This window comes from Moschus berezovskii, chromosome 1 (genome assembly GCF_049115385.1).
Source record: "Moschus berezovskii isolate FMDL1 chromosome 1, NW_MosBer_1.0, whole genome shotgun sequence".
NCBI classification, from domain to species: Eukaryota; Metazoa; Chordata; class Mammalia; order Artiodactyla; family Moschidae; genus Moschus; species Moschus berezovskii.
Window position 1 is genome coordinate 12,074,142 of NC_142460.1, and position 12,854 is coordinate 12,086,995.

The 12,854-nt window shown below is 51.0% G+C and overlaps 1 protein-coding gene across 1 annotated transcript in view; it reads left to right on the forward strand.

Annotated features, from left to right (window-relative positions):
• Positions 1 to 12,854, forward strand: part of PLCL2 (phospholipase C like 2) — a 227,755-nt gene that overhangs the window by 150,985 nt on the left and 63,916 nt on the right. The window contains exon 4 of the mRNA XM_055416903.2: positions 11,756 to 11,831. Within this exon, the coding sequence (XP_055272878.1) occupies positions 11,756 to 11,831 (76 nt within the window). The remainder of the gene's footprint in view (positions 1 to 11,755; positions 11,832 to 12,854) is intronic.

Below are 12,854 nucleotides of genomic sequence, written 5' to 3' on the forward strand. Positions count from 1 at the left end.
GTTCCAGAGAACTGTGGACTCTCTACATTGCTCAAAATGTACTGCTCTTCCTTACGGAGGAGTCTCTGGTTGCTTTTCTCTGTTAACTAACATCGATACTTAGCTGCCACAGACCTGAGAGAAACTAATGACGACCTTAGTGTAAGACTGTGATTGAATTACCGCCTGTTAATTAGGAGTTTCTCAATCACCTTGATCCCCTTGGAGAAAAGCCTTGATACAAGGAGATGGTAATAAAAGTGGTACTATTTTAATTCAAATTGTATCTTTTGAAATTTAATTAATTTTGTAATAATAGTTTTAAATGAGCATGTCAGAGCTCCAGACGGTCCTTGGTGACTTGAAAGAGTTGTGCCGCATCCAGAAGTTCCTGAAACAGCCTCCGGAAGTAGCTTGCTCACCGAGTTCCCCTTTTCTCCTGCAGGGGTGGCTTAAGCCAGGTTTTAAACCTTCTCCTCCGTTCTTTGGACATGCTCCCCCGCATCCAGGATGCAGCCTCTGAGCCCGCCAGCTTTAACACTTTGGGCACCGGGGAAATCCCACTGGGGCCCCACCCTCTCCCCGTTCCCAGGCATTCACTCAAGGCAGGGGCGAGTGGCCGGCCGTGGACCCCAGCCCCCCAGCCCCCCGCTGCCCACCCGGCCCAGTGGAGAGCTCCTTTCCTGGCTGCTGAGCCCTCACAGACTCTACGTTCCTGCTCTAGCGACCGCAGGGAATATGCGAGCCCATGGTGCACTCAGTGTGTGTGGAATCTGCAAAGGTGGCACCGAGGAGCCTACCTGCAGGGCAGGAAGAGGGACGCAGGCCTAGAGAGCAGACCTGTGGGGCCAGTGGGGGAAGCAGAGGGTGGGATGGATCGATAGGGTAGCGTTGACGTGTACACACGACCACGTGTGAAGCACAGCTGGGGGGAAGCTGCTAATAGCACAGGGAGCTCAGCTCGGTGCTCCGCGCCGACCTGGGGCTGGGATAACAACGGTGGAGGAAGGCTCCAGAGGGAGGGTGTGTGTGCCCACCTGTGGCTGATTGACCCTGCTGCACGGCAGAAGCTAGCACCACATTACGGGAAGATGGCACTCCAGCAACTTTCACGCTGAGGTGGTGCAAGGGCATCACGTAAGCACATCGCTACCATGGCTGAGAAAGTCAGAGAAACTTTTTGCAGTGTCGAGGGGCTGCTGTGACCGAGGGCCCCCCGGGGACGACGGGGGAGTGTGTGCACCCCTGAGGTCACCATGTTGCAAAATGACTCATCACGTGCTGTAAAGGAGCCTGTTTAGCGTGGGGATGTGGAATACGGCTTCCCACAGAAATCCTGTGCAAAAATGACCTCTTCCCTAAGGAGACTTCTGATCACATGAGGTTGGTCATAAACTGGAGAAATAAGAGGGTTATCATCGTCTGAGTCCATGCGAATGTGCTTGTACATGCTCTCTACACAGAAAAGCCAGGATGGCGTATTATTCATGGACTGGTAACTCCTACCAGCTTATACTTTGTCTGGACAGTTTTACAGTTGCATCAGGGTTCCTTTTTCGGGTTTGGGTTCTGTTTTGTTGCTCAATTTTCACCAGTTTTCTCCAAATATCATATCATGCAGAAGCAGTGCAAGATCAAATTTCTTTTCAACTTGTTGACACTCTGTGTACTTCTGAAACGAAAAGCTGTGCAGAAAACTTTAAACTTTGCCAACGATAGATGGTGAGATAAACATCTCAAATCTGTGCGCTGACTCTGTAACTAATCTCTTGATGTAGTGGAACTCCCGGCTTCCCAGAGCCCCTTTCTGTTTTCCTGCTCTGTCCTGCCGTTCCCAGCTTCAGCCCCGAGCCCACTAGAGCCTGTTTAGGAACATGGAGGCTTCTAGTGATGCCAAGTCTCAATTAACCTGAAATATGAGTGAATTCCTTCCGCATCCAAGTTTGGTTCTGGTGTTACTGTTTATTCACTTGTCTGCATAAGGCTTTCTTATCTGATCTGAGGGGTGGTGTGTGATAAGTCACCCTGTTGCAGTCCCCGTTTTAATTCCTCTGAACTCCGACTGTGACTTTATCCTTCTGCTTTTATTCCTCGGTGCCGCCCCACCTCCTTCATTTCCTCTGCGGCGTTTTCTCTCCTCTCTGCCCTTTGTCCGCTCCTCCAGCCTACAAGTGTGTGTTACTAAGGACTTCTAGTGGCTGATTCTGGAAGTGCCTCTCAGAAATGCCCACAGTGTGAACAGGTGTCCATCCCAGCGTGCCGGGAGGCAGAGCCACTAGGAGAAGAAAAGAACCTAGAGCAATAAATCGGTTGTTTTGACTATATGATGCTATTTATTTCCATGTTTTATACTAAATCCAAATGGTTATCTTGGTGAGCATAGGCAAAACCTATATTTGCTGTTAGGTCACGAAGGTGTGTCCAACTTTGCGACCTCATGGACTGTAGCCCGCCAGGCTCCTCTGTCCATGGGATTCTCCAGGCAAGAATACTGGAGTGGGTTGCCATGGCTTCCTCCAGGGGATCTTCCTGACTCAGGGATCAAACCCAGGTCTCCCACATTGCAGGCAGATTCCCTACTGTCTGAGCCACCAGGGAAGCCCGAAACCTCTATTACTCTGTGTATAATAAGCCTAATATCTCTTTGATTTTATGTTGACCTGGTGATTCACTTAAGGAACTGCAGTTTAATTAAAGCTTGACGTTTAATCTGTGAGATGAAGTCTTAAACGTGTGGATATGGCTGTATATTGCTTTGGCGTGACGAGGGGTAGATGGAGCCATTGATGGTGGCAGAGGAGAGGCTTTTCATCATGTGGAAATTCAGCTAAATGCCTGCAAATGGGTCGGGATGCTACTTACGGGGTTTGGTCTGAAATGTAGTACCTGAGAGATCCAGGCTGTAGCTCAGGCAAGAGTTAGGTGAGAGGCACAGCCCCACCCCGAGGTGCGTGTCACCCTAGCTCTGCAGTGAACTTCATGACAGATCAGAGCATACTGAAAAGGCAGAGAATCCTTGGCTTCCTGAATATGGACCCTGGGTCACTCCTGACTCATCATTTGCTCCAGATTTATTACAGCACTTGGCATCTCTTCTGTGGCAAGAAACGATAGTGAAGAGAGTTGAGTGCAGCTTCTGTGGCGCCAAGAGCACCCTTCAGCTGAACGTGATAGGCACTGAGCGGTTAAGTCTGCTTCACAAGAAAATTGCGTGATTTTTGAAATGCTCTCCCTTTTACGCTCATTTATAACCACTGTTTTGAAAGTGTAAATTTATTTGAATATGACAGTGGTACATTAGGGAACAGTTTTAACCTAACACAGTTTTCACGAATTTGTTTGTATTTGTGCACTGTTTTGACCGCGAGAAAACACGAGCGGGCACTCACACCGCAGCTCGGTGAGCGGGGCGTGCACACGCGCCTCAGACACCCACCGGCTGCATCAGACACTGTGCGCATCCTGAGCTGTACCGCCACAGTCCAGTTCATTCCGTCAGCTCTTCGCATCAGGTGGCCAGAGTACTGGAGTTTCAGCTTTAGCATCAGTCCTTCCAATGAACACCCAGGATCGATCTCCTTTAGAATGGACTGGTTGGATCTCCTTGCAGTCCAAGGGACTCTCAAGAGTCTTCTCCAACACCACAGTTCAAAAGCATCAATTCTTTGGCGATCAGCTTTCTTCACAGTCCAACTCTCACATCCATACATGACCACTGGAAAAACCATAGCCTTGAATAGATGGACCTTTGTTGGCAAAGTAATGTCTCTGCTTGTTAATATGCTGTCTAGGTTGGTCATAACTTTCCTTCCCCCACATCTCAGTTCAAACCTCTCATCAGACCTTAGATCCCTCCTCCCCCGCCTCACAGAAACTCTCAAGCTGCAGCCCTTCCCCGCCCACTCCCACAAGAAGCTCCGAATCTTTCTCAAGGTCGGGTCCCACCCGCCACGGTCACGCTGTCCTTAACTACTCGGCATGCGCAGCGCAGCGCAGCACTCGTATTCTGCTCTTGCCCTTTTTAACGTGTCCTGCAGAATGGCTGAGTGCTGTGCCCCAACCCCGTGTTCGCCACACACCTTGTTTGTCCCGCTGCAGTGGTTCTCAGGAGCACGTCTGTCGCATTACAGCGCAGCCGTTGGTGCCACGCCGGGACTGTCCAGAGTTACCCCACAGCCGCGTCCGGAGCTCCGGACACTGCAGACGGCCCAGAAACCGCCTTCCCAGCCCAGACACGGCCAGCGTCCTTGTTCTGTTCCTTCCCCTCAGCCACTCCACCCGCGTCTCTTCCATTGGTTCCCTCTGCTTATTCATCTGAGCGGTTCTGGAGCGTTGCCCCGATGTCTTCATTTATCTTTAAAATCCCCCTCAGAGATGAGTTCATTTCAGCTGCTACCTCCGTGCAGAACACTCCCAATTTTCCGACCCCCGAACCAAGCTTTCCCAGTTTCCCGCTGCAAGAACCTTAAAAGACCCCTCCCTTCACCACCAACTCCTCCAGCCAGCCGGGGCGGAACTCCACTTCCTGAGCGTGAACTTCAGGAACATGGGACGCCGCCACCATAAGGGCGCGTTGTGGCCCTGGAAGCGCTTTATAGCTGCTGGGCGCGGCCTGGGTGGCCCTCCTGGCAGGGTCGCCCTCTGGGTCTGTGCTTTTCCTTCTGGGCCCTGGTGCGTCCATTGCTGGCGCCGCCCTGTCCCTCCTCAGCTCTCTCTCCAGCCCCCCACAGTACACCTCCCACCCGGTCCACACCCCACCCCGGCCCTCCCGTGCCCTGTGTTCACAGCCTGCAGTTCTGCCGCGATCACAGCACATCTCAGCTTAGAAGCGTGATCCCGTGTCTACAGCCTGGCCCCTTTCTCACCATGCTCTGCGCCTCCCTCCAAGGCGAGTGGAGTGTCTGTTGAACCTGATGACCTCGCACGTGGGTCTCTGACCTGCCCGCTCCCGCCATACCCACGGGGGCCCGTGCGCGGCAGAATCCAGCCATGTTCCTCTGTGCATCTTGGCTAACAATCCAGTAACGCCTTCCATCTGCCAGAGTTCTTTCCCTTTCCTTTAAACTTTATTTTTTAATTGAAGTATAGTTGACTTTTTTTTTTGCCTCTTCATACCGTCCGTGGGCAAGAATAGTGGAGGGGGTTGCCATTTCCTTCTCCAGTGGACCACGTGTTGTCAGAGCTCTTCAGCATGACCTGTCTATCTCGGGTGGCCCTGCATGGCGTGGCTCTTAGGTTCATTGAGTTACTCAAGCCCCTTTGACTCAGTGGATCACGACTCAATGGACATGAATATGAGCAAAGTCCAGGAGATAAGGTAGGACAGAGGAGCCTGGCCTGCTGCAGTCCATGGGGTCGCAAAGAGCTGGACACACCTTAGCAACTGAACAACAGCACCAGCAGAGCTGATTTACAATGTTGTGTTAGTTTGAGGCGCACAGCAAAGTGATTAAGTTATGCAGATACATATATTCAGTTACACATTTATACGTATTCTGTTTTGGATTCTTTTCCATTATAGGTTATTATAGGATGTTGAGTATGACTCCCTGTGCTACACAGTAGGTTCTTGATGGTTATTCAGTTTATATATAATAGTGTATATGTGTTAATCTCAAATCCCTAATTTATCCTCCCCCACCCTTCCCCTTTGGTAACCATAAACTTGTTTTCCATGTCTGTGGGTCTATTTCTGTTTTGTATAGAAGTTCATTTGTATCATTTTTTTGATTCCACATATAAGTGATATCGTTTCTTATTTGTCCTTGTCTGGCAGAGTTCCTTCTCTCGTTTTTCGGTCATAGAGGATTTTTTCCTGATGGTTTTCTGTAATGTGCGTAGTGAAAACGTGGAAGTCAAGTTTCACGGGGAAACTAGGGCAAGTCCCTCTGGAAACTGTTTGCTGTTTGGAAAGTGTTTTCACAGTGAGCTCGCTGGATGGCGCGATGAGCCGGGAACTGAGTGGTGCCCGCCCATGTGAGGTGAGCCTGATTCTGGGCAGAGAACCCACAGCCTTGTGAATTTTGTGCCCTGGCGCAAATGTGTGATTTTCATATTATGTTCCAGTATTAAAAAGCCACATTGTAATTTCCAACAAGAACTTCATAAGTGGTTTCTCTTCCATTAGTTCAACCCCGTTACATTTTGCTGTACTTGGAAGCTTTCGTGAAAGAACACGTTACCTCTGCATTTCAGTTTAGAAGTCCGGGGTCCCAGAGTTCCCACATTTGATTTGAAAATTCTTCACCAGCACAGTAATATTTATTGTAAAGTGATAAAGACAAAAGTAGGGCTGTTAACTCAGAGAGGACATCACTTTCAAGAACACGTACAGACACACACAGGCCCGGCGAAGCGGACAGATCCCTGAGGGCATTTCGTTCCCAGCGGCGGGTCCCAGGGTGACCTCTGGGACCGTGGAGCGTGAGGGTGACGGTGCTGTCGTGGCGCTGCGTGTGGAGACTGCCGCAGAGGCAGCCCAGGGTGGGTGGGACCTGCCGCTGTGGGCTGGACTGGTGTGTCTTCTGCAGCCCTTGGCCCTCGGTTCGCTCATGCCGTGTGGTTAGCTGTCCCCGGGGCCCTGAGAGGGGTCCGCTTGGCCCACGCCTCCTGGTGGCCCTGGGCTGCTCCTGCCGCTGGGCGCCCTCTGTCCTCTGAGGACGGCCGCGGGGGTCTGTGGTGGGGCGTGGCGGGGCAGCGCTGGGCGGCACAGCGCTCGCACCAGCTCATTGGCGAGTTTGCGAATGACACCCTGCTTTAACGTTTGAGTGGGGGAGACACGTGCCTGCTGCGTGTCGCACAGTCACGGGGTCTGTGGCAGAGGAACCCCCTTTATGCCGTCGGGCCCTTCTCTGACTGTATGCCTTCACTGGAAACAGCTGCAGCGGCCGTGTGTCAGGACGGGGTGGGTGCGGGAGACTCGGGAGGAAGTGTCGGAGATCTGAAGCTGCTGGCCGGCCTTGAGTGGATGGGGGTCCAGAACCCAGCAGATGCCAGCACTGTGGCCGTGGAGCCGCTGCCACCCACGGACCTAGCGTCGCTAGCACAGTTTGTTCGTAATTACCAAAATCTGGGTCCCCGGGGTAAAAGGAGCTTTGGGGTCTTGTCCAAAATCTGACATAAAGGCCTTACAAAAAGACATAGATTTGCTTATTCTGAAAAGAGAATGCTCTTACTTTATATGCAAATTGTAAACAGAAAATAAACAAGGGGTCTGCAGGAATATAGTAATACAAAATATATTAATTAGTAATAGTTCCATAACCATATCTATAGAGAGACGTTTGCCTGATACTCACATGAGGAGTTCACTTTCAAAACAAGGCATTTTTATGAAAGGCATTCTTGATTTCTTTTCAATTTAATAAAATGTGAATTTTAATTTTTACTTTGCATTTAGTTGAAACTGCCTGCTTTTCATCTGCTTGAATCCTGTCCTGAAACCTTATCTTGAAGTTGACCTATGAAGTGGGTTTCTAGGCTATGTTAAATCTATAGATTTTCCTAACACATTAGTTCCAGAAATTTAGGAGGTACTCGTAACTGGACGCTAATATAGAATGCACTGTGTTCAGTGACTCGGTTGTGTCCGACTCTGTGACCCCACAGATCGTAGCCCTGCCAGGCTCCTCTGTCCATGGAACGCTCCAGGCAAGAATACTCAGGTGGGTTGCCCTTTCCTACTCCCAGGGATCTTCCCAACCCAGGAATCGAACTCATGTCTCTTGAGTCTCCTGCATTGGCAAGGGGAATTCTTTACCACTAGCGCCACCTGGGATTCTCTTAACAACAGCAATGCAGAAGCATCTTGTGTCTTGTAAACAATATGAGGGTCCATGTGGTAAGTCACTCGGGCTGGCAGCTGGATGTCTGATGTCGGCGCTGAGACTTAACACTTGTGCGTTTAAGGAGTGTTGATGAATATATTTGCATTAATGCAAATCATAGTTATAAAACCAGTCACTCTACCAGGCCTTGCATTATGGTGACATATTAATGTAATATCTGCAGAGAAAATTAGATAACTGAAAGCAGTTTCCCTTCAACTCATCCGTGATGTCACGCCCCATCCATCTGCTTTGTGTAGCCTGAGATGTGTATTCTATTGGTTTCACATTAAACATAAATGGCTTCTGTTTTTTAATAATGAATTGATAAGTGGAGCTCAGGAAATTGTTTACCGTTGTTCTTAAGAAAATAGCTTCGCAAAGTGCTTTGTAGAAACGTTATTTAAACCACACTCTTGGGCCCACGTCAGGACTGGGATGCTGTCCCTCTGGTGTGTAGCCTGTCGGGAGGCCGAGTGTCCCCTGCCTCTGGCCCTGCCCGGGTTGGGGTGCGCTCTCCTCTTGGGCAGCTCTGCTCGTGGTCAGGACCCAGTGTGGTACCACGGGCACCGCGGAGGCCCCGAGTCATGTGCGATACCTGTGCCCTGATCTTTAGTTGCGGCCTTTGCCAGCACGCCAGGTGGCCTTGGGAAAGCGGCTTCGCTCTGGGGTCCTCGAGTTCACATCCGTGGAACCAGTGCCACCGCCGCCTCCCGTGGGCCTGGCGAGATGGAGGGTGCCGGTAGGTCCCGGGGCCAGGGAGGCGTGGACACGCCCACTCGGACTCGCTCAGCGGGCACTCCGACCGTCAATAATCGCAGCGCTGCAGCGTGGCAGGCCGGCCTGAGGCTGGTCCTGTCCCATGGCGCCCCCGCTGCGCCCTCAGCGCCTCCGGGCAGAGTTGGCAGCCGAGTGGGAGCCAGACCTTGGCCCGCCAGGCGGGCGGGTGGGAAAGCCGGCCCGGCTCAGCCCTCCTGGCCCCAGACCCTCCCGGGAGCCCAAGGCCCCAAGCGCTCCCCGGACGCCGCCTGGACGGCCGCCTCGAGGAGGAGGGACGCAGACACGAGAGCGTTCCTGGTCTGGGACGACAGGCTTCATTATAAGTATGCACCCTGCAGCTGCAAAACGGGCCAAACCGGCAGCTCCTCCTCCCCAAGGGGATGCTGCCCCCGCTGAGGCCTGGGGGTTCTTCCCTCCCGTGTCTGGGCTCTGCTGACCGGTGACCCCAACTCCTGGGCTGGTCCCCGCGGAACCCCCGCTGCTCTGCGCTGCACGTGGGGATGGGCCTGCCCTGTCTCGCCCCGGCGCCTGCCTCCCTCCCTCGGGTGTCGGCGCCTCCGTGGTGTAGATGCTGCCTGCAGCTCAGGGGCCGCCCTGTCCCTGGTCCTGGGAGGAGGGCTTGGTGCTGAGCCGGCCCACGCCCCTGGCTCAGGGGTCTCGGTGTTGGCCGGGAGCATGTCAGGGCGGCAGCGGCGGGAGCCTGGCTCTGTGAGTACCCTCTGCTCGGGGCTCCGGCCTCCTGCCCTTCACGCGCGCTCAGCACCGTCAGGGTCCCACACGCGGAGCTTCAGGGCCGGATTGTCCCCAGGGCAGAGGACGGGTCCTCCCGTGTCACAGAGCTCGGGGCAGGGCGGTGCCCGTCTCCAGCTCCTCGAGGTGGAACGTGTGCTTCTGAAGCCCTGTTGTGTCTTTTGCACTTAAAAGGTGCAGCACTTGGCGACAGCTGAGACTGGAAGATGCTTCTAAGAATAATAATGTGACCCGTCACGGCAGGCTTTTCAAACAAAGCTAGTATCAGTGAGCACAGGACAGGAAGGCCACTCCTTCTGCTAACATGGGGCCCCCGGAGGTGCCTGGCCCCCAGGTGGATGGGGAGTCCCCCGGGACATTGCTCTCGGCAGGCTGCAGCCACAAGCCTCCCCTCCTCTGATCCCTGCATTATTGTGAGCCCTCATCACGCCTTTCATTAAACTCAGCTGCAGGTGGGAAGTAAACTATGGCTCACCACACTTACGTCTTGCACTCAATGATGAAGCCGAGGCACCCACGTGAGCCTGTACCTGTCCTGCATCCCCGCTGCCCCCGGCGCGGGCCTCTGGTGACCACCTTCCCCCACAGGCTGTCCGGATGCCCGAGTCTCCCCTGGCGGCCGTTACTGCTCCTGCACTGCCCACTTGTCTCACGACTGGGTGCCTTTCTTTGCTTTTTTCCCCCTCAGTTTGAATGAGGGAGGCACAATTGGCCAGTTTTTGACACTGAGCTGGGACAGCCAGCATCCTTGCTGGAAGACGTCCTGGCTTCTTGGTGTCTCTTATTTGGCTCGACATCAAAGCTGAGAAAGGTTACTGATGACAGTATGAACCTTTTCAGTATGCAAATTGTGGAATGGTGCAAATGACTTTGCGTCGGTATCATCGAGTTCTGAACTATTCGTTTTTGTCACTGCCTGTTCAGTGTGTCACGCTGTAAAGTAGAATAATTTACAAGAATGACTCAGATCGTGAAGCGTGAGTGTGGAAAGACCGAATTCCTAAGCAGGAGGCCTGCCACGGGGCTGTAGACTTCTTGCAGACAGCGGCCGAGTCCTTCAGGTCACCGGCCCCAGTGCGTGCTCAAGGGCTGCCCTAGGAAACCTCACAGATAATGAATGAAGGCCCGGGTGAGCACCTGCTTTGACCTTCAGACTTCACAGTGTTTACTGTCATTTTCTTAGCACAGTGGAAGTTGATAAATGCTGTTGTACTTCTTAAGAGGCCTGTTGATTATGCTTTAGTTTAAATAAGTACAACTAATAAAATATGGTGCTCTTCAAGTCATATAAATAATCCAACCTACATACATTTAGTTTCTGTGAAATAATTACTGTGGCAGCCAGCGATAAGCACTATAAAGAAAAACTAGGCAGAGTTTAAGGAATGGGAAATGATGGAGTGGTGTTTGTTACATAAAGTAAAATGGTCCTACAGCAGAGATGAGTAATATTATCACGTGGAGTATTTGGACATTTGAATACAAAGGCTGATAATCAGTAGGGACCTGCTATATAGCACAGAGAAGCTCTGCATCCGTAACAGCCTGTACAGGAAACGGATCAGAAAAATAGTGGATGTATGTATAATTGAGTCACTTAGCTGTACATTGAAAACGAATGCAACGTTGTAGATCAGCCATAGTCCACTGTGAAATGAAAATTAAACTTAAAAACATAAATGCAAAAAGCGAGAGTCTACCCTTATGGCGAGGATCGTAACTACCCACTTGAATCATGAGAACTGAATCTGGCCATCCCATTTTCATAGCGGTTTCAGAGTCAAAAAGTTTGCTTCAGAGAGATCTTTCCCCAGTACTTTGGTGGGTGAAATAATGGATCAGCTGCACCCTGCTCCTTTTTCTTAATTCAGGCACAGCTCCTAAAACAAGTGTGTGCAGTGCGGAACGGGACCTCAACGCTGGGATTCTAAAATCACTCAGGCATGCTGAAAACACTGGTTTGGGTGATAGCGTTCATGATGCGTCACATAAATACTGTTTTTGATCCTCATCGGAAGTTTTAAACTGCTCCTCAAACGGAGGCATCTTGGGTGAAGGGAGTGAGGCATTTGGGTGCTGCAGCTTTCCATCAGGTGATGAGGTTTTGTTTAAAATGAAAGGCGGATCGAATGTGCACCCATGCTCATTTCTTTCATACTGAAAGGGACTCAGTTCGGTGCTGGCTTGAGGGTCACATCCAGTGTGAGCACCTTGGGGACACAGTCCTCACAGTCCGGTCTGAGCGCTTGTGTAGGGAGGCGTGACTTGATCAGTTTCCCCTTGAACCTGCGCAGGATGTCAGGTAGGGGTGGCGCGTGGCCGCGTTTGCTCGGCCACGCTGGGGGAGGGCCTGGCCCGAGCAGGGACCCTGCTGCGTCCAGCTGTCCGTGTGACCGCCTGTCCGGGTGTTTCCCTTGCAGATGATCCAGTCCCTCAAGGCGCTGATCGAGAATGCAGACGCCGTGTATGAGAAGATTGTACACTGCCAGAAGGCAGGTGAGTGAGAATCTCTTTCTTTCCTTTAACGTTAGTTGCATTGTTTATTTTGCCCCTAAGCTATTTCATCTTTTTGATACTATATTAAAAAAATATCAGATATAAAAAGTGTTTTTTCACGGCTAAAGAAAATACTAATTCCTTGGTTCTCAAGGAATTCCTTGGTTCCTTGGTTCTGCGTAACAGACTTACATGGGGTGTGTGTGTCGGGGGGTGTGGGGGGCGCTTTTGAAGCACATTGACGTGGTCTGGGGCATGGCTTGAGAGTCCGTGGCTGTTAAAGGTTACCTGCCACTCAGATTGAGACCCCGAGTGCTTGTCTGCTGCTCCTGCGTGTTCCCTGAGCGGCACCCCCACCAGCGATGACTTCACAGCAGACACAGGACAGGTGAGACGGGACACAGAAGGACTGAGTCCTTAGCAAGGAGAATGGACCCGGTTACCGCCTCTTGAAACTGTTAGTGCACCGGCGTTTCCACATGCTGGTGGACTCCTTCATTTCACAACCAGGTGTTACGCTGGGTTATAAAATTCTGGTTATGTAAACAACCATTTCATCAATTTTTGCTGTGATAAAACCAAAATGTCAAGTGTTCTGCATTATGATACGAACAGGCAAAATGGACTTCTTTCGATTTTCAAATTTTGAGTGTCAATATGGAGAATATTCATAATTCATAAGTAACGAAACTGTCCTTAATTTCTTGGGGTTTAGGTTGCTGATCTTTCAAATCAAGAGACCATAACTATTACCTGGCCTTAAAAAAAGTCATCTCTCATCTCAGAAATGAACTCGTTTAAAATCATTAAAGGCAAAGATATGTGGGACAATTTTTCTTTTGATGTTTATTGAAGAGTATGCACATTGGACAAAAGTCCTCATCTTGTTAGCAAAGTATTATTATATTAGCAAAGTAATCTTTCTACGTCTAGTCCTTTGGGAAACACAGCCACAACTAAAGCAAGTTACAGCAATTACCATATAATAATGACCATTTTTATCATGTTAGTACTCTCCGTAAA